The sequence below is a fragment of the Rhincodon typus genome, chromosome 2 (assembly GCF_021869965.1).
Source record: "Rhincodon typus isolate 14 chromosome 2, sRhiTyp1.1, whole genome shotgun sequence".
NCBI classification, from domain to species: domain Eukaryota; kingdom Metazoa; phylum Chordata; class Chondrichthyes; order Orectolobiformes; family Rhincodontidae; genus Rhincodon; species Rhincodon typus.
The window spans coordinates 141,745,142-141,771,165 of NC_063333.1; the positions used below are offsets into that span (position 1 = coordinate 141,745,142).

The following is a 26,024-nucleotide window of genomic DNA, read 5'->3' on the forward strand; positions in this document are numbered from 1 at the left end:
ACCAGCATCTGCAGTTCCTACTATCAATGATTTGAATCCAATCTGTCTCTTCTTCGGAAATTATTTTGGACCCAGAATACTAACTGTTCTTCTTTCTACACAGATGCTGCAAAACCAGGTGAGGGTTTCCAGCATTTTCTGTTTTTATTTCAGAAATAAAGCATCTGTGTATTTGACTTGCTATGTAATCCTGCACAGAAGCAGTATTGATTAATATTGACTTGAAGAGAGATTAGAAGATTTGGTATTAGCAATGCAGAGGAAAGTTATCAAGTGACCTTATTTGTATAAAAACTGAAAGATCTGCGGATGCTGTAAATCAGAAACAAAAACAAAAATTGATGGAAAAGCTCAGCAGGTCTGTCAGCATCTGTGAAGAGAAATCAGAGTTAACATTTCGGGTCCAGTGACCCTTCCTTCGTTCTGAAACGTTAACTCTGTTTTCTCTTCACAGATGCTGCCAGACCTCCTGAGATTTTCCAGCAATTTCTGTTTTTGACCTTATTTGTACGTCTAGTTTGAGAGCAGCTATTTAATTAATTTTCAAATAGAAACTTTTGATCTAGAATGAATTGATAGATACAACACAGATTCAAGATAGGGTGAATATGTAACTTAACTGTATTTATAACCACTACCTGTTAATCTCTAGCTCTCTAGTGATGATCCGGATGTGCATGAGAGTTCACTGCTTTCTCTATCACTCATGGTTCAGCTGTATGGTGGTGAAAACCAAGACAGCTTATCCCCAGAAAATATGGACTCTTTTGCAGAAGCTCTGAAACATAGAAAGGAGCTAAAACAGCAGAAACTTCTACTTCGAGTCATTAAAAGGCTGGTGAGTAAAGGTTTCAAACAACTGGATTTATAGAGTACAGAAAAGATGGCACTTGATATTTCTGGTTTTCTGTTTATTTAAGTATATCATTGACCTTTTGTTTGGCCAAACTGAGTAACATTGTGAGCAAAGAGAGAACATTTATGCTGGGAAAATAAAGAAACGGAACTTGTGGACTTTTGTTTTACTCATGCCTGATCTTGGCCTTGTGAGGGCGCCAGTGGGTAAAGTCGGAAAGACCTTCAGGAACAATTAAAGCTCTCAGCACCTCCCACTTCAACCGAACATGAGCTGCATGCTCCCTAAATTTCTAATTGTGGTGTGAGGCTGGCTCCTCTACAGACATGGGACATCATTGTTCATATTTAACAGCATGAACCTGAGAGAGAGATTTGCTCTCAACTTACTCCAACATCTTGCTAATTGAGTAGAGCTGAGGAAAGAAGGAACCCGGAATGGTTGGAAAATAGCTTTGAGCATTATATAACTTACTATGTCTCCAAACTTGGAAATACAAAGCTCTGTTCCTTTTTGCAAGTCATCAGCATATACGATGAAGAGCAAAATCCCAATTCAGAACCCTGGGTAACACTGTTGAAACATCTTGCCAAAGGAATATTGTCTTTTTCCCCAACCTCTTTGTCCTGCAAAGCCACAAGTTACCAATCCACTTCACAAGGTTGTGTTCAATTTTGAATGTTTCTATTTTTGCTAATAATCCCTAATATGGAGCTTTCTATTATTTAATACCTTTGGAAGTCCTTGTCCATAGACAATTCCCCGATCCACCTGCTAGTAATCACAAACCACTCAACTAATTTTAGTCAGGTATGAGGTACCCTTCACAAATCCATGTTGACTTTCTTTGCTCAGCAAGCATTTATCGATTGCTGCATCACTCTAATAATATATTCTACCAACTTCTTCACAGATGATATTAAACTGACAGGTCTGAAGCTCACTGGTTTCTCTTTTCCTCCCTTTTTAGATAACGTCATGGCATTTGCAAATTTTTAATTAAGAGGCACAATTCCTGAATATAAAATGCTTTATAAAATTCTGATTAAGAGACCTGCAGTTGCTTCAATTTTTCTTAGTTGGGAATCTTTATGTACGTGAACATCATTATTCAGCACCCCCAATTATTGACTAGACTGGTATCATTTACTACCTTGAAAAAGAGATTACCAGTACCTGTATTACATTTTCTCAACATAGACATTCAGCAAAAGGGAAGAGAAAATGTTAGGTGAAAAGTAAAACTGTCGACCTGAAAAAAAACTGGAAATGCCACAAAGATACAGATTCACAACAGGGGAGAGAACTGATGATCCAGCCATTAGTCTTCTTTGCACCCTGAATTTAACCAAAGGCACAAATCATGTGAGAAAGACCATTTATGACAAGAGTTTTGAATGCTTTCCTGATTTTAATGTTCATGTTATGCCTTTGCTTTTAAATTGGATTCTCCCATTGATTTAATTAATGGATTGAGAGAATTGATTTGTACCTAATACTGCAAGCGCATATGTTGGATGCATCTATCCAAAGTCATAGTTATTGAGTTAAACAGCACAGAAGTAGATGCTTTGGTCCAACATGTCCATGCCAACCAGATATCCTAAACTGATCTAGTCCCATTTGCCAGCATTTGGCTCATATCCCTCTAAACCCTTCCTATTCAGGTACCCATCCAAATGAGAAAACGGGGTGACCTTATAGTCGTTCTGATGAAGGGTCCCGACCTGAAATGTTGGCTTTAATGGTGCCTTACCTGCATTGTTCCTCCAGCTACCCACTGTGTTGACTCACCCAAAATCCTTTTAAGTGTTGTAATTGTACCCGCCTCCGCCACTTCTTCAGGCAGCTCGTTCCATGCACACACCATCATCTGCATGAAAACGTTGCCCCTCAGATCCTTTTTAAATCTTTCCCCTCTCACCTTAAACCTCTAGGTTTGGACTCCCCTACCTTGGGAAAAAGTGGCTCAATCTTTAGCACTGCTGCCTCACAGTGCCAGGGACCCGGGTTTAATTCCAGCCTTGGGTGGCTATCTGTATGGAGTTTGCACATTCTCCCCCGGGTTTCCTCCGGGTGCTCCAGTTCCTTCCCAGAGTCCAAAGGTGTGCAGGTTAGGTGGATCGGCCATGGGAAATGCAGGGTTACAGGGAAAGGAAAGTGGGGGGGTGTGTCTGGGTGGGATGCTCTTCAGAGAGTTGGTGTGGACTTGTTTGCACTCTGCAGGGATTCTATGACCTTGTCTATTCACCCTACCCATGCGCCTCATGATATCATAAACCACCCCTCATTCTCTGACACTCCAGGGGAAAAAGGTCCCATCCTATTCAGCCTCTCCCTTTGCTCAAACCCTCCAACCCATAGCAACATCCTTGTAAATTATTTCTCTTACCCTTTCAAGTTTAACAACTTCTTTCCTATAGTAGGGAGACCAGAATCGAATGCAGTTTTCTGAAAGTGACCCAACCAATGTCCTGTACAGCCGCAACATGACCTCCCAACTCATAGACTCAATGCACTAACCAATGAAGGCAATGCTACCAAATGCCTTTTTCACCACCCTGTCTAGCTATGACTCCACTTGCAAGGAACTGCGCACCTGCATCCTTGGGTGCCTTTGTTCTGCAATATTCCCCAGGGCCCTTCCATTAAGTGTACAAGTCCTGCCCTGATATGCCTTACCAAAATGCAACACCTCATATTTATCTAATTTAAACTCCATCTGCCATTCCCGGCCCATTGACCCATCTGATCAAGGTCCCGTTGTACTCTGAGGTAACCTTCTTCACTGTCCACAATACCACCAATGTGTTTCTCAATTGATATTGAGCATTTTGTTTTACTTGGTCTGTTTAACCATATTATCTGATTTGTTTTTTGTAAAATCCAGCACCTTATAGTTTTCAGAAATGGTTCTGCCACCTGAGAGATTGAGAGTGGGAACTGTATTGCATCCTGCAAGGCAAGGCTATAAAAACGGTGTAACTCTTGTATTGTAGGGGACACAAATCTATAAGTAAGAGGACAGTTGTTGAACTTTTGGGACTGAAACTACTACAACCACAAAGTTTTAAAATCATAGTTCAAAACTCACTTCTGGACAGTGCTCACACGTAACACAACTATCTCAGAACATTAACAATGAGGATAAAAGTAAGCCAGATAAGGAATAAGTTACAGACAACTAATTTAGGAGGGAGAAGAGAAAGGTATGGTCAATGTTTGAGATCTTTTAAGAATCCAGGAAGTTTGGAAGAAAGCGCAGTAATTTTAGGAGACAATCCAATCAAAGCCAGGGCTGATGGATTAGTTTCCTTTGGGAGTGGGCAATAAGTAAGAAGTTGGATGAGCGAGGATGTGGTGTGATACTTACAGAGATCACTCAAAGACCATAAAGAGAATGTATGAAAGAATTTGAAGCCAATTTGTTTGGAGGCTAATGGAAGTTAGTAAGTACGGAGTTGAAGGGTATGTGTAACTTTGGGTTATGCATTTCTGCATTGGTTGAAGTTTATGAATGTTGGAAGCAGAAAAGTTGGCAACCAGACACTCCAATTTTCAAGGTACTGAAGGCAAGGATGAAGGTTTCATTATCTCTGTGGGATAAGTAGAGAGAAACCCCAGTGCTACTCTAGAGATGGAAGAATGTAATCTTGAGAGGTTGTGGAAGCAGAAAATCCAGCTCAAATGGAAAAGTGAAGCAAAGTTGCTGGAGGCAGTAATTGACAACGCTCCACAGAATCAGGAGTTTCATTTAATCTCAGCAGATTGGCGTGCAGTGAAGCTCGCAAGACTCCCGTGCAATTTTTAACATTCTGAACAATATGAATGTTCTGATGGTGAAACCTAGCAGCCATCTACCCTTAACTTTTTTTGTGTGCATTCATGGTTAGTTAGATGAGGGAACTTTTCAGATTGTTCTACAGCTTAGAAGAAACATTGACCGGCAGTGCTGAGGAGAGGTCCAAAAAATAACATTAATATTATTGTTATGATGCTGGGAAGAGCACGGGTGATACAATGCCAGCTTGCCTGTGGCATGGTAATGAGACCCTCAAAATGGACCAAATCCCCCCTCTAATCAGTTGCGCAATCATTTAAAATCGAGCATCATGGGTCAGTGCTTCTGCCCTCAATATGTGTAGATGATTTGGATTTGAATAATAGAAAATATATCCTCAAAGTTTTCTAACAACACGTCTGTGAATTTGCAAAGTACAGCAAGGGCTACAAAGGATTTTTGGACAACGTAGCCATATGGCTGGCTGGTTGGAAGATTTGATTTAAAGTACAGAACAGCATTTATAAATCTTGAGAAGATCAACAAAGGGCAAGGGTGATTTTTAACTGTCAGATGTTTTACAGCAGGAAACAATTGATTTCGGTTAGATTCCTACTACCCAGAATGAGGTCATGGGGAATTTGATATGTCAGTTGATGTCCTGCTAAAAAACAGTTGCTGGCCTGTGGGAGTTTGGGTAGCTCTTGTACACTTGTAAGCACTTAGCTAAGTGTAGTTTGCATGGATTCCAGAAGGCCTCACAGTAAGGAGAAAGCCTCCGGATTATTCTTCAGCCTAAATAAGGAAGGAAATACATAGGATATCCTTATAAAAGGCTCTGTACATATGTTTAATAGGAAAAGCAAACTATTAATGCATGCACGAAAGCAGTAAATTATTATAATTACAGGACAATATTACATTGCAATGCATCTTCTGGCATGAGTTGTTTTTCACATATTGGATATGTTATCTTTTCTAGACTTTGTAACTTGAGTGCTGGGCTGAAACATGGTACCTAATACTAAGATTTCTTTACCCACTGTGTTGTTGTGCATTGTTGAGCTCTGAAATTATTACAAAGTACTATCTAATTAACATTGTCCAAGGAACTGCAGTACAGGTATATTTGCTGTATTCATTATGATATATTTCAAGATGGGCTGTCTTGTCTCTTGCAACCTGCTCAATAGATAATCACATTTGTTTTATAAATGAGGGAGGTGTACTTTACAATGGTCCAGTGAGTAACTGAGCCCCTGACAGACCAAGAACCACTGAAGATTGACCTTCCGCAAGCTCCATTAACTAGTGATAGCCAGAGCACGAATATTACAACTGGCCTGAGCTCCCCTGGATTAGGCAAGGAAAATCTAATCACGGTCTCAACTTTGATCACTGTCTAGTAACCCTGAATGGAAATCTATGCATGTCAATGGAGAACAGGCTTATCTGTGTTGCACACCACAATCAATAGCCTATTCACTCATGAATAATGTTCTCATAGAAGGAGAACAAATGTCACCCAGTGACCATGGAAGTAAGTAGCCAGTCATGAGGAGGGGAGAAAATTGCATGGAGTGGGGAGATGGTGGTGTATTAGTAGTATCCACTGGTCTAGTAATCCAGGCTAATGTCTAGTGGTCCACCGTGGCAGCCAGTAGAATTCACAATTCAATTAATTAATTGAAAGCCGGTCTCAATAATGGCGCCATTAAACTATTGTCAGTTGTTTTAAAAACCCATCTGGTGCATGAGTGCAGGTCAGTTTCTCCTTACCTATGTCTGTTACCAGATTTGCAGCAATCTGATTGACTCTTAACTACAATGACTTAGCAAGTCACTCTGTCCAAGTGCAATTAGGAAAGGGAATCATTGTTGTTCAAATCAGTGATGCCTGGATATCGATGAACAATAAAAACTGAGAACATAGGAACTGCAGCAAGCCATTCATACTCCTGTTCTACCTTTCAATTGGGTAGCAGCTATTTTGTACATCACATCCATTTACCCATTTTTTTGCTAAATTTTCTAATACCAGCATCCAGAAAAAAAATCTGTTGATTTCAGGCTTGAAAATTTCAACTAACTGAGTATCCAAAGCCTTTTATGCAAGAGCATACTAGATTTCAGCTACCTTTTTTGTTTTGCAAAAGTGCTTCATGATATCACTCCCAAATGGCTTAGCTTGTTCTGGATTTCAATAGAAAAATCTTCTCTGTATCTACGCCATTAAATCACTTAAAAGACATCAATTAGATTATCTTCCAGCCTTTTAAACTCAAAGAAATAAAAATCAACTTTATATAACTTGACCATGTTATTACTATAAATCCTTTAAGCCTAGTATAATTTTGGTAAACCCCTTCAAAGCTAAAATATCCTTCCGGAGGCTCGATGAAACTGTAAATCAATATTCCAAACTGGATCTGGACAAAGAGCTATCTCTGTACAATTGAAATGTCATTTTCTCTGAAAGGAAATGTCATAGACCTTAAGTAATTGGAGTTTATACTGAGATTGTAGATTCTGTTACATATAATTATAGAAAAATATACTGCAGTTTTTGAATTAAAACAATATACTTCAACACTAAAAGGATTAATGTAAGTATTTTTTAACAATGCAATTTATAAAATAAATATTTTACCACAGGAGTAAATTTACTACTTAGCAGTCAAGAATTTTTGCATAGCATTTATATGGTAAAAAATGAGGAAAATTGCTTTAAACTGTGAAGGATTAAACTAATTTCTTGTAACAGTACACTTGCAGAAGATCCTTTAAAGGTTTGCAATTTAAGACATCTAAAATGTACAGTTAATGTATTATGAGTGATAATACATTTTTAATACAGTCCTAAAACATTTGCAGAGCAGCAACAGTTTTCAGAAAAGCATTACACTGAAGTTATAATACTCTTTAACTGGATCACGTTAAATATTTATGCTTAATTGAAGCAAACAGCACACAGTCTGAGCCATATATTTTACCATGATGACCTTTAACAGATAACGTTTAGATTGTGAAACCATTGAAAATCCATTCTGCATAGGAATGTCTTTAGGATACTTCGTTACACACATTAATGAAAATGTCTCATATTCTTAAAAGAAACACAGGATAGAATTCCCTGTGAAGTTCATGTATGGACACTTAATGTGCCAGTACCAAATTCCTGTGTGCTTTATTTTTACTAATATGTGAGCCTGTGTACATTAAGCAGGTTAAAAATAATATGCATGTATGAAGACCCGTGTAATGTTTCTATCTGAAATTCATCTTTTATATATGACTGTGCTAGAACAGTGGTAATATTACTGCACTAATAATCCAGAGGTTTAGTAGTGTGGAGAAGTGATTTTAAATACGACTACAGCAATTGGAGAATTTGAATTAAATGGATAGGGATTTTGAAAAAAAGTTAATCTTTGTAATAAAAACCAAAAGAACTGCTTGGATGCTGTAAATCAAGAACAAAAACGGAAGTTGCTGGAAAAGCTCAGCAGGCCTGGCAGCATCTGTGAGGAGAAAATCAGAGTAAACGTTTCGGGTCTGATGATCCTTCCTCAGAACTGAATGTAACTGAGAAAACGTTGGTTTGTATGTAGAAAATAGGGAGGGGAATGGGGTAGTGAATAAACAATAGTATAGAGCCAAATAGAGAGAAGAGCAGTTGGATGGACAAAGGAGTTGATAATGATCTGGCTGTTAATGGGGACTGTTAGTACTAACAATAGGTAGTGTGTAATGGCAGGCTATGTGATAACAAGGCCTGATGTGTGTGGGGTAGGGGGCTAGGACGTGGGAGAGTTTAGGCCCTAAAATTATTGAACTTGATATTGAGTTCGGAGGGCTGCAGGGACCCCAAGCGGAAAATGAGGTGTTGTTCTTCCAGCTTGTGTTGAGCTTCGCTGGAACACTGCAACAAGCCAGAGACAGAGATGTTGGCCTGGGAACAGGGCGGTGTATTAAAGTGGCAGGCAACAGGTAGCTCAGGGTCTTTTTTGCAAGCAGAACGTAGATGTTCTGCGAAGCGGTCACCCAATCTACGCTTCATTTCCCCAATGTAGAGGATACCACATTGTGAGCAGCGAATGCAGTAGATTAGATTCTGGAAAGTGCAGGTGAAATGTTGCTTCACCTGGAAGGTATGTTTGGGTCCTTGCATCGTGGGGCGGGAGGAGGTAAACGGGCAGGTGTTGTACCTTTGCCAGTTGCAGGGGGAGGTGTTGTAGGGCTCTGGGGGGATGTCGGGGGTGAAGGAAGAGTGGACAAGGGTGTCCCGGAGGGAGCAGTCCCTGCAGAAAGCAGACGAGGGGGGTGGGGGGGGAATATGTGTCTGGTGGTGGCATCTCGCTGGAGGTGGCAGAAATGGAGATGGTGGACCGTATCACTGTTGCCCTTGTCCTTACCTACCATCCCACCAGCATCCACATCCAGAAGATCCTCAGATGCCATTTCCACCACCTCCAGCAAGATGCCGCCACTTTGGGACTAGTGATCAAAATTCTATTAGATTTAAAATAGCAATAGAAAAGAATATGCCTTCCATAAAAGTTAAAGTTCTTAATTGGAGTAAGGCAAATTTTAAAAGTGTGAGACAAGAGATTTCGGTTCCAGTCCTATTCCGGCCCCCACCCACAACTCTTTCTCTGATACATCGGTGCTGCTTCCCTATCTCGTTGAGAATTGGAAAACTTCATCAACTTCGCCTCCAATTTCCACCCTGCCCTCACTTTCACCTGGTCTATCTCTGACTCCTCCCTTCCCTTCCTCGACATTTCTGTTTCCATTTCTGGGGATAGACTGGCCACTAATATCCATTACAGACCCATCGACTCCCACAGCTACCTGGACTATACATCCTCACACCCCACTTCCTGTAAAGTCTCCATCCCGTTCTCTCAGTTCCTCCGTCTCCGTCGCATATGTTCAGATGAGGCCAACTTCGACAAGGGAGCCTCCGAAATGTCCACATTCTTCCTCAACTGAGGATTCCCCAGCTCCGTTGTCGACAAGGCCCTCAATCGGGTCCGACCCATCTCCCGCACTTCTGCCCTCACCCCTTCTCTTCCCTCCCGCAACAGCGATAGGGTTCCCCTTATCCTCACCTATCATCCCACCAGCATCCACATCCAGAAGATCATCAGACGCCATTTCCGCCACCTCCAGCAAGATGCCAGCACTAGACACATATTCCCCTCCCCTCCCTTGTCCGCCTTCCGCAGGGACCGTTCCCTCCGGGACACCCTGGTCCATACTTCCTTCACCCACAGCCCTATGGCACCTTCCCCTGTAACCGGCGAAGGTGCAACACCTGCGCATTTACCTCCTCCCTCCCCAGTATCCAAGGGCACAAACATACCTTGCAGGTGAAGCAACACTTCACCTGCACTTCCAAGAATCTAGTCTACTGCATTCGCTGCTCACAATGTGGTCTCCTCTACATTGGGGAAACGAAACGTAGACTTGGCGACTACTTCGCGGAACATTTACGTTCTGCTCGCAAAAAAGACCCTGAACTACCTGTTGCCTGCCACTTCAATGCACCACCTTGCTCCCTGGCCAACATCTCTGTCTCCGGCTTGCTACAGTGTTCCAGTGAAGCCCAGCGCAAGCTGGAGGAACAATCCCCCATTTTCCGCTTGGGGACCCTACAGCCCTCTGGACTCAATATTGAGTTCAATAATTTTAGGGCCTAAACTCTGCCATGTCCCAGCCCCCCACACCAGGCCTTGTTACCACATAGCCTGCCACTACACACCCGCTGTTGTGAGTCACTAACAGTCCCCATTAACAACTATTCACCCTCCCAGCCAGATCGTTAGCAACTCCTTTGTCTGTCCAACTGTCTTTCTTTCTCTTTGGGCTCTATCCTATCGTTTACTCCCTACCCCACCCACCTCCCTATTTTCTGCATATAAACTGACGTTTTTCCAGCCGCCATCAGTTCTGGGAAAGGGTCACCGGACCCGAAACGTTAACTCTGTTTTCTCCTCCACAGATGCTGTCAGACCTGCTGAGCTTTTCCAGCAACTTTGTTTTTGTAAGAGATTTCAAAGGTTGATTGGAGTAGACTGTTCGCAGATAAAGGGATGATTAACAAGTGGGCAGCTTTCAAAATTATGATAACGAGAGTTCAGAGGTATTATGTTCCTGTTGGAGTGAAAGGTAAGGCTGGTAAGATAAGGGAACAATGGAGGAATGAAAAAGATATTGTGGTTCTCGTCAAGAATAAAAAAGAACCATATATTAGATATGGACAACTGGGATCAAATGAATCTTTCGAAGAGTATGAAGAGTGTAGGTGCAATCTTAAGAGGAAAATCAGGAAGGCAAAGAGGGGATCTGAGATAGCCTTTGCAGATAAGGTTAAGGATTCTACAAAGAGATTCTACAAGTAATGAGCAACAGAGCAACTAGAGAGAGAGCAGGGCCCCTTAAAGATCAATGAGGTTGTCTTTATGTTGAACCTCAGGAGATGGCAGGGATATAAAATGAATATTCTGCATCAGTTTTTTTCTGTGGAGAAAGAAATGGATGCTAGAGAACTTAGGGAAATAAAAATTGATGTTTTGAAAACAGTTCACATTACAGAAGAGGAAGTGGTGGAATCCTTAGAAAACGTAAAGGTGAGTAAATCTCCAGGACCTAGTCAAGTGTATCCCGGAGGTTGAAGGAGGTTAGGAAGGAAATTGCAAGGCCCCTAGCAGAAATATTTGTATTGTCTATAATCACAGGTGAGGTCTGGTAGTCTGAAGCGTGGCTAATGTTGTGTCTTTATTTAAGAAAGGCTGTAAGAAGAAGCCTGGGAACTATTGACCTGTGAATCTGACATCAGTGGTGGACACGTTGTTGGAGGTGATTCTGAAAGATAGGATTTACATGCATTTGGAAAGGCAAGGAATAATTGGGAATAGTCAGCATGGTTTTATGCAGGGGAAATTGTGTCTCACAAACTTGATTGAGTTTTCTGAGGAAGTAACCAAAAAGATTGAGGGCAGAGCGGTCGAAGTTGTTTATTTGGACTTTAATAAAGCCTTTGATAAGGTTTCCCATGGTCGACTAATTTGTAAAGTTAGATGACATGGGATGCAGGGTGAGCTTGCCATTTGGGCACAAAATTGGCTTTACAGTTGGAGACAGAGGGTGGTGGTGGAGGGTTGTTTTTCAGACCGGAAGCCTGAGACTAGCAGTATTCCATAGAGATCGGTACAGGGTCAACTTTTGTTTTTCATTCATATAAATTATTTTGAAGACAATATAGGAGGCATCGTTAGTAAGTTTGCAGATGACACCAAAATTGGTGGTATAGTCGACAGTGAAGAAGGTTTTCTCAGATTACAAAGTGATCTTGATCAATTAGGTCAATGGGCTGAAAAAGTGGCAGATGGGGTTTAATTTGGACAAATGTGAGGTATTGCATTTTGGTGAAACAAGAAAAGGCAGGACTTATACAATTAATGATTGGCCCTTGGTAGTGTTATAGAACACTACAGATTCTGGTGGTTAAGATACATAATTCTTTGAAGGTTACATCACGTGTAAACAGGATAATTAAGAAGGCATTTAGCACGCTTGTCTTCATTGCTGAGACCTTTGAGTATAAGATCTGGGATGTCGTGTTGTGGTTGTACAGGACATTAGTGAGGCCGCTTCTGGAGTACTGAGTGCAGTTCTGGTTACCCTGTTATAGGAAGGATATTATTAAATTGGAGAGGGTTCAGAAAAGATTTACCATGATGTTGCCAGGAATGGAGGATTTCAGTTATAAAAATAGGCTGGGACTTTCTCCACTGGAGCATAGGAGGTTGAGGGGTGACCTTATAGAGATTGATAAAATCATGAGGGGCATAGATAAGGTGAATAGCAAAGGTCTTTCCCCTAAGGTGGGGCAGTTCTAAACTAAGGGGAATATTGTTTAAGTGAAAGGAGAAAGATAAAAAAGGACATGAGAGGCAACTTATTTACACAGAGTGTTTAGTGTGTGGAATGAATTGCCAGAGGAAGTGGTGGATGCAGATGCAGATACAGTTACAGCATTTAGGAGACATTTGGATAAGTACATGAATAGGAAAGATTTGGAGGGATTTGGATCAAATGCAGGCAGGTGGGACTCGTTTAGTTTGGGAACTTGGTCAGCGTCAACTAGTTGGAGCGAAGAGTCTGTTTCCATGCTGTATGACTCTGTGATTCTTGATTAACTTATGGAATGGCTTAGCTACCACCTTCAGAAGGACAGTGACGATGGACAAAATAACTGACCTCACCAGCAATGCCCACATCCGGTGAATAAATGATCTTTATAAAATAGCTTTGTTTAAAAAGTTTGAAACTAAAGTCATACTATGATTTCAGTCTGCTTAGTATTTATGAAGTGTCAGCAGAACAGAATTTTGCCCAGAACATTAACTTGTTCATTTTGTTTGACTCTTTTTCTGTGTATTGGAGGGTTATACATTTAAACCCAATTCAACTTGATATAACTTGAACTAAAAAGAGTCCATAAAGTGAAAGCTTGAATTAACTCAAGTTTCAGCAAAACCTACATATAGTATATATTATTACCTTGCAAATGCTTAACTGATCAAAAACTAATCTAAATGTCTCAGGTGGGCTTTACAGAGCTTTGGTTGATAAATGTAGCACTGGCCATGGTTGTCTGTGTTTTATTTAAAATATTGATTCATGTGCCCACTTGCACACTTTCCAGCCCAGTTCACTGAATAGCAGTCTGAATTAGAAACTCAGTTTGGAGTTATTTTGTCTCCTTCCTATGAAAGTACATCATCTTCACAGCCATGCTTGTTAGACGAGTTAACTCAACACAGAAATTGCAATTGTGCATTCTGACTTGTTTGGTTATCTTTACTGAACTGAATGTGGATTGGGAGGAGTCTCGTAAGATGCAATGTGTAGCCATTTCATTCCATACTCACTGCTCTCTCCCCGAGTTGTCTGCAATTTCATGACAAATGTTGGATAGCCTGACTATTCTTGGACTTATTGAGGTTCATAAGTGGCCAATTAATGACAACTTAAGAGTGTCATTCCATCTCTGCTGGTATTTTACCCTCAGACTGTGGGAGACACAGGAATTTTTGGCTGAGTGGGCTGGTATTGGTCAATGAGGTAGATGCCTACTTTCCACATCTCCTGGGACCATTGGAGGTAGCACCAAGAGCATGCGCCTTCTGGCGCCCACCTCCAGCCTTGAACACTGTTCCCTGCCCCTCTTATGATTCGCTGAGACTCTCAAGCCTGGATTTACCTAGGGTCTTTGTATGGTGGGATTGCTTGTAGTCCCAGTTGTGGCCACTGGTTCTGTCTAGTACAGCTGGGATTAGATAGCTGGAGGCATTCTGATAGGTTTGAAATCACCTCCCAATAAAGAAGGCAGAAATTCCACCTTACAGAAATTAATACTATTTCCAGTTTAAAATTTAATTGGGGAGGCAGTGAGCATTGCAAGGGGCAAGGGTCTTGGAATACCGTGTTCCAACAACAGATCCCACTATTCTAGATCTTGTGATGTTCAATGATACAGGATTAATTAATGGCCTCATAAAGAAGGTATGCTAGGTAGCAGTGATTTTAGCTTAATGGAATTTCACATTTAGTCTGAAGGAGAGAAGAATGGGTCTAAGACTAGTGTATTAAACTTAAATAAAGTGCATTCTGAGGTTACAGGGTCAGAATTGGATAAAGTGAACTGAGAAATTAGATTAAGGGATAATTCAGTCGTGATGCTGTGGCACATATTTAAGGGGATATTTCATAATACTCAAAGATGTTTTTCACTGAAAACCAGAGACTATAGGAGAAAACTGCACCATCTACCTCTAACTAAGGAAGTTAATGATGATGTCAAATGGAAAGAAAAACCATATAGTTCTGTGAAGATAAATAAGATTCAGAAGTTTAGATGGAATATAAAAAGCAGCAAAGAATAACAAGGAAAGAAGAAAATAGCACGAGAGAAAACCAGTTAGAATATTAAGAGTTTCTACATTTATTTGAAGGAGGAATAGAGTAATTTAAAACATGTGGTCCTATAATGAATGAGTCTAAAGAAATGAGGAAATGAAAAATGAATAGATAGTTTGCATCTGTCTTCACTGTTGAAGATGTATGTAGCATCCAAAAATAATTCCAAATCAAGAGTGAAAGGGATGGAGGAACTTAACACAATTGGAATCACCAGGAGTTGGATATTGAGAAAGTAATTAAGACTGAAAGCTGACAAGTCCCCAGACCCTCATGGACTTCAAGCTATTGTATTAAAAGAAGTGGTTGCTGAGATAATAAATGCATCACTTTTAATTTTCCAAAATTGTTTAGATTCTGATAAGCTCCCATCAGATCAGAAAATTGCAAATTCAACTTCTCTTTCAAGAAATAAGGGAGACAGGAAGCAGGAATCTCTGGACTGGTTAGTCTAATATCTGCCAGAAAGAAAATGTTGGAATCTCCTTTTAAGTAGATTACAGGTGGGCACTTAAAGAATTTCAGTGCAATTAAGCAGGTTAATATTATTTTGTGAAAGGGAAATGCAATGCAGAATTGCAGAAGTTAGTATGCAGGTACAGCAAGTGATTGATAAAGGAGTGTATTGGTTAACTCTTAATTTTCAATTTTCTTATGGACCTCTATGCAATGATGCATCATCTGCTTTTTACAACTGAAAAATTTTAAATGTTCTTTTTTATGTCTTAGAGCAGTGCCAAAACTAATATTGCATTTCAGGTACATATTTATATCTGTTTCACATACTTGTGGTTTGGCATTTTAATGTTATCCTATAATGCAGGCAATTCTGACATCCAGAAAAGGCCTTGGTTCCAAGCATTCCTAACTGAAGAGTTTACTGCATTCAGTAAAATAAAATCCAGGTCAAACTGTACTGTTTTCTTGTTAGGCCACTTCTGAAGTTCTGTTCTGAAGTTCTCTAGTCACTAGGAAACGACACAGGTGTTTAGACAGGTAAAACCCTACATCTGCTGGTACTTCTAGAGGGCGTAAGCTTCTAAGAAGCTCCCCTTCTTAAATAGAGATAATTAAAATTCCAGAGCACAGCCACAAGACTATTTCCTATTGTCAGTGGACTGAGTTATGAGGGAAAACTGGAAAATCATAAACTTGAAAGAAAGTGATTAAAGTAGACTTCATTTGAGATAATAAAACATAAATCCTGAATATTACATCACATAAAACTACAACAGGAGACAAAGATAGCAAAGGTTGACATTATCAAAATGCAGTTTTTCACACAAAGAACCGTTAATATGTGGAATAGACATTTGGGTCAATTAATGAAGGCAAGATTCTTGAAATTATATGTAATAATCAGATCCTGTGATGGGAAGGAAGATAAGTTCTTTTTTGGATGAATGAATTAGAGTGATCAAATGACCATTCTCATCCAGGCCTAATTTGTGATTTCCCTTAATTGGATACCTTAATGATATCCACTGCTGCCTTTTGAGAGAACATTCCTGATGATTAGAGTGTCTATGACCTGAACAGTCCCATTATTCCAAGTGAAAGTATGTGTTCAGTGGCAAGTGACATCCAAGGGGATAAACAGTAAAGAAAGAAATTGTACAAATATGAATGAAGTACTGCAACAATAGATTCCTATCTCCCAGGTTCAGGCATTACTGTACTTGTGTTAGCATTTGCAAAATCTGTATATTAATTCTAATCGTACATTCTGCATTTATATTAAAAATATATTGAACCTATCAAATACTCAGGATTTCTAAAATGTCATGAACACTGAAACATGCAAGACCATTACCTTTTAAAATATACCGTTACTTCAAAATAAAACTGAGAATTCTGGGAAGGAATATATCATCAGAATTCCGGGCTCTTGGCTTTCAGAGGTGATCTTATGATCTTAGGTTACCATGGGGGGAGAGACTGAAATAGAAATGCAGTCAGGTGGGGTCTTCTATGTTATCTAAGAAATGTTGGAGACCAAAAGTATGATTTTCTATGGTGAGAAAGATTTTTATGAGAGTCAACTAATCAATTTAAAGGGGTCAAAGCGAGGAATCTCTGGAATTCTGGCTCACCAGGACTGTTTTTAATTCACTCATGCGATGTGGCTTTGCTGGCTGGGCCAACTTTTATTGCCATTCCTAGTTGCCCTGGAGAAGATGGTGGTGAGCTGCCTTCTTAAACCGCTGCAGTCCATGTGTTGTATATGGATTCACAATTCTGTTAGGGAGGGAATTCCAGGATTTTAACCCAACGACAGTGAAGGAAAAGCAATCTATTTCAAAATGATGAATGGTTTGGAGGGAAACTTGTAGGTGGTGGTTTTCCTATGTATCTGCTGCCTTTCCCCTTCTAATTGGAAGTGGTCTGAGGAGCTGTGGTGAATTTCTGACCGTATACACTTTTGCTACTGAGCATTGGTGGTGGAGGAAGTGGATGTTTGTGGGTGTAGTGCGAATAAAGGGGGCTACTTTGTCCTGGATGGTGTCAAGCTTCTTGAGTGTTTTTCTGACCTGGGAGAGAGAGAGAATTATTGTGGAGACTTTGGGGCAGCACAGTGGCTCACTGGATAGCATTGCTGCCTCACTGCACCAGGGACCTGGTTTTGATTCCAGCCTTGGGCAACTGTCTGTGTGGAGTTAGCTCATTCTTCCTATGTCTGCGTGAGTTTCCTCTGGGTGCTCTGGTTTCCTCCCACAGATGTGCAGGATAGTGGATTGGCTATGCTGAATTGCACCATAGTGTCCACCACAGCGTGGACAGTGGAAATTTCCACCTGTCATGTCAGGGAGTGATGGATCTCTACTGAGAGCTAGGAGTAACTTTTGAGACTGTCTCTTAATGCTAAGTATTTGTGAGAGGTGTGACATAGAATAAAAGTGTTTAGTAAGGCTACTTTTTGGTTCCAATTGTTAATGTAAGTGGTATCATTTTGGTTAGTTAGGTTGGCTGGACAGCTGGTTTGTGATGCAGTGGGGCCAACAGTGAAGGTTCAATTTCTGTATCAGTTGAAATTACATGAAAACCATATCATTTCAATCTTGCCCCTTACCACTTGTTGTCTCTGACCAATTAGTCCTCTGGCAACTTCTATGTTTTACTTTTCTTTCTTTGGTTGGATATATCAGCTACCTGTTAATTAATGTTTCATCTGCATTAATTTTAATTTGTTTATTACAGTAGAAATCTTAAAGTAAAATCTTGTCCATTGGTTTAATTTCTTTAGGTGTTTTAGGGATTTTACCTGTAAAGAACAATGAAATACAGGACCAGATAATCTGATTTTCCACTGTTAGTTGAGAGAGGAAATGTGGCCTGGAGACACTGGGACTCTACAGCTCTATTTAGAACCAAGTTGTGAGGAATTCAAAACCAATCCCCCCCCGCCACCTCAACACCCCAAATCCAGGCACTGGTTTTTGGATCAAAGGATGGTGCAAATGACATTGCAATGCCCTCTTAATGCTGCCCTGCATTTCATTTTTGGAATGTGTGCTCAAATCTCTAAAGTAAGACTTCAACCTTTTGATTTATATAAGTAAGCCAAGTTGACACATGTATTTTAAAAAATGCACTTCCGAGTCAAATTCTGGAAACTGGGCATGTTGCCTGTGATACTTTGCCATTGAAGTTAATGGGTAAAAAATCATGGTGTTGTTGGCAGAACTCTCAGCATAAACTCGTGGCACAGAGCTACTTACCAATTTCTGCACTGGAAACATTGAAGATGAAATGTCAGCCAATTGCCCCAACGAAGGAGGAAATTTTCTGTCTTGCACACATTCTCAGTTGCTCAAGTCAGAGAAGCTAAAGACTGGAGCTGTAGTTTTGATACACTTTCTTGTGTAAAAGCTGTCACTTCTGTGTGTGATGCTTCTTCAGCGGAGGACGTGATGAAAGGAACATCATCTGTCATGTAGGACGAAGCAAACTGTTTGGAAATTGGTGACAAACATTCTTCAGCACGTGCCTGCTACTTCCAAAGATATAAATTTGGAAGTAAGTCCAGTGATAAAATATGTCCACAAATTCTGTTCATATCTAACAGATTTATTGGTTGTTGATCTGTTGGCCTGAAGTCTTTTTGAGGGATGCTTTGAGGCTGATGTTACATAGACAAGGTAAACTTAAGCATTCTTAATTCTCAGTTGAGCTGCAAAATGGTACAAATTACATTCTTGGAGCCATTCATTTTCAGGAAAGAAGGTAACAGCAAAAAACAGTGAATGGAAATCCTTCCATTCTACAAAGTTTCTCTTTTGGCAAAAACCCGTTTATGGTGCTGTTGATTTAGGTAGTAACACAACCTGGGCGATACAGTGTGATGCCTGCCAGCTGAACATACATGTAGGGTTACAAAGTAAATGAAGGTAAGTGACTTTCCTTGAAGTCACATCACTTTTTGAACAAGCCTTCTGTAAAGAACACCTGGTAAAATTGAAGTTAATGGGAACTGGGTGGAAAAGTATCCACTGGCCAGAGGCATACCTAACACAAAATAAGATGTCCTTTGGAGGTCAATCATCTCAGCACCAGGACTTCTTTGCAGCATTTCCTCAGGGTAGTGTTCTAGACCCAACCATCTTCAGCTGCTTCAACAATGACCTTCCCTTCTTCATAAGGTCAGAGGTGGTGATGCACAGTCATTAGCAAGCAATATTTAGTATTGTTGCAACTCACTGGGATGGCTTACTAGAAATCAAGCTATTCCAATTTACCTGACATTCAGACCCAGATTTATAGAAAGTTCTGACCAGGTTGTTTACTAAACAAGAGTCACTGTTTCTTAACAAGTTATTTGACTCTAATTCCAGATAAACTATTATGAACCATCAGCATATAATGCTACTAATTAAAATTCTAAACCCCTAATACATACATACAGACAGATAGGATAAAATACGTTATGGTGGAGGGGTAGAAAACTGAAAAAAAAATCCAGTAGTCTTTGTTCCCAGGTCTTGTTGTTATGATGATCTTTATGATACTTCTGCCTCCCAGTATGTAGCTTCAATCCTCTTTCTCTGGATGCTTCCACCAATTGTTGAGAGACACAAGGTGGCTGGTAGACTTATAAAAGATCTCTGACTTATCAGGTAAAAGTCACAGCATATAACAACTGTTGCAGATAAGCTAGTCTTTTTCAGGTTTACAATTAATTTTGACTGTAGAGAACAGAAAAACTGCTCCTGTGCTGGGAAGAACTGAACGCGTCTCTCTCTCGCTTATGTAACTTGTTTCCGGCCTCGAGCTGTTCACTTATTTAAGAACCAAACACACAGTTGTTGACAGGCAAAAAGGTCTCTGTTATTGATAACTGGTTACTAGTCCCATAGATCAATCAACTTCTTGTTGCCAGCCAAAGCTGCATCGTACACCCCTCTGCTTCAAATCATGTGCAAGTCTACAATTACTGCTTGCTCAACAGTTGTTTACATGATGCCTGCAATGGGTGTCAGGTTACTTGCTTTCAAAGCTGCAATCATTCTTTTTCAAACTTTTTTTTAAAACCGGTCCTTTTTATTTCAGTCCCCAGGTTTTTTTAAATAAAGCGACAGTCTGACAGTGCCATTTATAACACTTCAGATACTGAGTAATCCATGCCATATGTGGCAAGACCTGGACAACATTCAGACTTGGGAGAATAAATGGAAAGTAACATTAGCACCATAAAAATGCCAGGCGAGTATTATCTCTGGCAAGAGAGAATCTAACCAGCTCCCCTTGACAGTCAATGGCAATAGTATCACTAAATTCTCTTACCATCGACATCCTGGGGGTTACCTTTGACTTGAAGCTTAACCTGGGGCAACCATGTCAATACCACGTCTGCAAAGGCAGGTCAGAGGCAGTAAACTCCTCAGTGGGGAGCTTGCTTAGCCAAAATCTGTTCACCACATACAAGGCAGAAGTCAGGAGTGGCTAGGTGAATGCAGCTCCGACAACACAGATATCTTAACATCCAGCACAAAGCAGCCTACTTTATAAGTGCTGAATTTGCCAGCTTAGACACTCACTGTCTCCAGCATTTGCACACCATGGCCGTACAAGATGCACTGCAGGTACTTGCCAATGCCAATTCAACAGCACCTTAACAACCTGCAGCTTTGACCACCTAGAAGGACAAGAAGAGCAGGCACATGAGAAGACCACCACTTCCAATTTCCCCTTCAAATCACAAACTGTCCTGACATGAAAATATTTTGTCTTTCCGTCACTGCCTCTGGGTCAAAATCATTGAATAACCCTTCCCAACAGCAGCGAAGTTATAATTTCACTGTACTCATTGCAGCAGTTCAAGAAGGCAGCTTTCTCATTACAGATGACAATAAATGCCAACCTAATCAGTGACACCCACTTCCTGTGAACGAATAAAAAGACAATAAAATCATAAATCACAGATTTAACTGCAACACGGTGTAGTCATCCCTTGTGAAACATCGAACAGGAGTCACTTTGCTACATAGCAACCATGAAGCACATTGTTCAATTGACTGCTGCAACAATTTTGCCAAATTTTACTTGGTCATATTTAAATGGTGGGTGCTATGGACAAGTGCAATTTGCCAAGTAAATAACAAAGTGTGCAGGTGCAGAACAATTTACCTGAAAAGCAATGACCGTAAGTGAAATTCTTTGAGCATTATGAAATTTAAATTTTGAAGAGCACTTATGCGTAAGTGATTGCCCTGGCAACATTCTTGAGACAAGGGAGATGGGAAATTATATGTCTACTTTAAATTTAAAAGAAAAATGCCCATTTTGCATTCTTTTTTCTTGCTTTCTGTTTGGATTTTTTGAGTCAAACACCATTTCCTGAACATGTGTTCTCCTAGTCCTAGAGAAGTCAAATACAATGGGAATAAGACAGTAAACTGAACACCCTTGTAACAGTTTAAGTGGATTTTATGATTCTCATTAAAATTGTTCTCCTGATCTCCTGGCTTGAATTAATTTATCAAGTACAACAACAACTTACATTTATATAAGACCTTGAAATGGTAACGCTTCACAGGAATGATTATTGAGAAAAAAATGACACTGAGCCACTTGAGGAGATAGTGGGGTGGGTCAAACAGGTAAATTGTAAGAGGTGAGAGAGATGGAAAAGTTTAAGGGAGGGAATTCCTAAGTTTGATGTCAAGTCTGTTGAATGAATGGCTGCCAATGGCAGAACATTTGAAATCAAGGATGCACCAGAATCCAGAAGTGAAAGAGCATGTAGATCTCAGAGTTGTAGGAATCCAGGAAGTTAGAGAAGGAAAAGGACACGTTAAGGATTTGAAAGCAGCAACGAGAATTTTACAATTGAGAAATTGACTGGAAACCAGTGATGGTCAGTGAGCAGAGCTGGGGGTGGGGGCCATGTAGACTTTGTACCAATTAAAACTTGTAGCAGAATTTTCATTGAGCTGAAGTACCTTATTTTTAGCAAATTAACTGGTCATTTATTCTATCACAATAAACGGATCTTGTGGTATATAAAATTGCTCTACCATTTCTCCACATCATGACAATGATTGGGCTTGAATGTAATTAATTGTATGTGAAATGCTTTGGGATGTTCTGAGACACATGATATGAAATAGTTAGTTATTTGGTTGCATGCAACGTGTATTCCTGAAAAAGATTCATTTTGTTGAAACTCATTGTTTGGCACTAATTGGAAGAATTCACAATTGATGCAAGGTGAAGAATGTAAAGGGAAAGCAATATTTATACAGTACAAAATGAGTTGCTGATTGGTTGGCAAGTGATCTCTAATTGGTAAAAAACATTGCCTTGGAGAATGCACCAGCTAAATGATGACCGACAATTATTTCCAAGCTTTGTTTAAATATTGAACCAGATAGATTGACTTTGATCAAGGCATTGCCCTGAGGGGCGAACCAGAAAAAGGCTTTCATCTACTTTATTGAGTTGAAATAGGCACAGTCAGAGCATAGGCTTTTTTCTGTCTGCAAAGACAGAAGGTGCAAGTGTGCTACACTGCAAGCCCGACTGTCAATTCTAAATTGGTTGTCAACGTGGTTCTTTGCACACCCTTGATTATTTAGCAAATGTTGACCAATTGTGGAATAATGCCTACTGTTGGATTCTGTGTATTGAATTGACATGCATGGTCTGGTTGGGTACCAGTCAGTACCTTCCTGTTGCAAGCAGCCAAAGGGATGTGCTGTTAGGAAAAATATAAATAAGGAAAAATCAACCTTAATTCAAATTGTGAGTTTGTCACAAAAGAGGAGCTTGCGCAGGGGAGATAGTAAAATTTAGTTTATTGCACCCAAAATGGTTTGGGACTTTCTTTTATACTTAGCACAAAACAAAATTGTAAGTATATTTCACTAAATGATTATCACACTTATTTGCTCCCTGGAAGTTTCTGTGGGAACCACTTGAACCAAAGCTGATACAATGCTTCCAGTTTTCCAAGTAGCTGCCTTGAAATATCTTAGGTGGATTAACAGCAAAAGTGCTGTATTTTCTAAACCATCTATTGTTGAACATGGAAGAGCTGTGAAGATGTGAATGAATCTTACATAGAAAATAGAAGCATGAATAGGCCTTTTGGTCCTTCAAGCCTGCACTGCCATTCAAGATGATCCGGGCTGATCATCCAATTCGGTACCGTGTTCCTGCTTTCTCCCCATACCTTTTGATTCCTTTAGCCAGAGAACTATATCTAACCCCTTCTCGAAAATATTCAATGTTTTAGCTTCCACCACTTGCTGTAGTAGAGAATTCCATACGTTCAGCACTGTCTGGGTGAAGACATGTCTCATCATCTCAGTCCTAAATGGCTTACCCCATATCCTTAGACTGTGACCGCTGGTTCTGGACTCTTTGGTCATTGGGAAAATCCTTCCTATGTTTATCCTGTGTGGTACTGTTCATATTATTTAATATCGATTTGTATTAGCATTTTAAGGATAAGATTATAATATATGCATTGTTTTTCATCAATCCTCTAAGCTGCCTTTGTTCCAACTAGGCTGGCTATTGGGTGACAAGTAATGTCCTCTCCAGATATGACTCGTGGCAGCTGTCAGGAACCTAGACCAAGCTACAGAGCTGGCCTACTCTGAATGCCATGCCACCACATAAAACAACATTGAACAAACAATAGAGCAACACTTTCTGCTTTTAAACATCTCCAGAAGAACTTTGAAATACAATCCTCAGCAGATGTCTCTGCTTTATGCTCAATATTGCATGCACCATCACTTTGCCATCCTCAATGGCTTCTCTTTCTGCCTTTATGCTGTTATTTCTGGTGTCTCCCATGGGTATATACTGGTGCCTGCCCTTCTGTTTCTTATCTGTGTGCTGGTCCTCAGCAGCATTATTTGAAAAAACATGGACTCTAAGCTGACAACTGCCCCATTATACATCTCTGGAATCTTCCAATACTTTTTGATTTGTATTCAATAATTAAACAAGCAGCATTATTGGATGAGTGGAAACATCCTCCAATTGAATACCTCTTAAAAATGCCAATGAATTCAGTCTTCACCACAAACTCCATTCCCTTGTCACTGACTCCATCTGTCTGCCTAACCACTGACTGAGTGTGAATCAAACTATTCAGCTGAGTTTCAAACTGCATAGCTGCTCTATTATCAAGACCACCTCCTTCTAACCTGGAAGCTGTGGAAGCAGCCTGGGGAGTTGCTGCAGTGCATCTTGTGGATGGTACACACGGCTGCTACTGTGTATTTGTGGTGGAGGGAGTAAATGTTTAAGGTGGTGGATGGGGTGCCAGGCAAGTAGATTACTTTGCCCTGAATAGTGAAGATCATCTTGAATGTTGTAGGAGCTGCACCATTCCGAGAAAGTGAAGAATATTCCATCGCATGCCCGAATTGTGCCTTATGAATAGACAGCAAACAGGCTTTGGGAAAACGGAAGAAGAGTTCTCGCCACAGAATTCTCAACTTATGACCTGCTTTTGAGGGTACACTATTTGTTTGCCTAGTTCAGTTGATAGTGAGGGAGCCTGCCTTGATGATGCCATTGAATGTCAAGGAGAGATGGTCGAATTGTCTTTTGTTGGAAATAGTTACCCCTGGCGCTTGTGTGGCACAAATGTTAATTACCACTAATCCCAGCCTTGCTGCATATGGACACAGACTGCTTCAGCACATGAGTCGAAAATGATGCTGAACATTGTGCACTCATCACTGTAGGGATCCTATGAATCTATCAGCAAACATTCTCACTTCCGACCTTATAGTGGAAGAAAGGTCATTGATGAAGCAGCTGACAATGGTTGAGCCTATGACACTACCCTGAGGAACTCTTGTAGCAATGTGCTGGGACTGAGATGAATGACCTCCAAGAGGCAAAAACATTTTCCTTTTTGATAAGTATGATTCCAGCCAATGGAAAGTTTCCCACTGATTCTCATTGACTGAAGTTTTGCTAGGACTCCTTGATGCCACACACTGTCAAATGGCGCCTTGTTGTCAAGGGTTGTCACTCTCACTTTCCCCCAGTTCTGTTTTCTACATTTGGACTAAGGCTGTAATGAGATCAGGAGTCCCGGTGGAAACCAAACTGTGTGTCAGTGAGCATGTTAATACTGTGCCAGTGCCTCTTGATAACTGCCAACAATATCTTGCATCACTTGACTGATGATGAAGAACATACTGGAGTGGTAATTGTCTGAGTTGTGTTTGTCTTGCTTTTTGCCTAGAGGTCAGAACTGGGCAGTTTTTCACATTGTCAGGCAAATGCCAGTGCTGTAACTATACTGGAACAGCTTGGCTCCAAGCACAGCTGGTTCTGGAGTGTGTCTTCAGTACAATTGCAGGGATGTTGTTAGGATCCATAGGCTTTGCAGTATCCAGTGCTTTCAGTCATTTCTTGATATCACATTGAGTAAACTAAATTGGTTGAAGAGTAGCATCTACGATTTTGGAGTCCTTAGAAGAAGGCCAAGATGGATCTTTCATCGGGCTGGATGCAAATGATTCAGCCTTAACTTTTGCACTGACGTTCTGGGCTTTCCGATCTTCAAGGATAGTGCCTTATTTAATTGTCCTCCATCATTCATGACATGACATGGCAGAACTTGTATCTTATCCATTGAGATCGCGTAGCTCTATCTGTCACTTGCTGCTTATGCTGTTTGACATGAAAGTAGTCCTGCTGTGTAGCTTCACCAGGTTGACAGCTCATTTTTAGGTCTTCCTGGTGCTGCTTCGGGCATGCTGTTCTGCACTCTTCATTGAATCCAGGACTGATCCCTGGCTTGATTGTATTGCTAGAGTGGGGGATATGCCAGGCCATGAGATTACAGATTCTGGTTCAATATAGTTCTGCTGCTGATGGCACACAGCTCCTCATAGATACCCAGTTTTGTGTCACTTGATCTGT

General features: G+C 40.4%; 1 protein-coding gene across 7 annotated transcripts in view; it reads left to right on the forward strand.

Annotated features, from left to right (window-relative positions):
- ulk4 (unc-51 like kinase 4) overlaps positions 1-26,024 on the forward strand; it is a 428,124-nt gene that overhangs the window by 301,418 nt on the left and 100,682 nt on the right. For 6 of the 7 annotated variants that reach the window (XR_007263863.1, XM_048606245.1, XM_048606253.1 and 3 more), the window contains one exon: positions 653-838. Coding sequence is in view for 5 of the 7 variants with exons in the window: in XM_048606245.1 (XP_048462202.1) it covers positions 653-838 (186 nt within the window). In the remaining 2 variants the exon portion in view is untranslated. Of the gene's footprint in view, positions 1-652; positions 839-26,024 lie in introns of those variants that run through there. The other variant, XR_007263865.1, reaches the window with a different exon arrangement.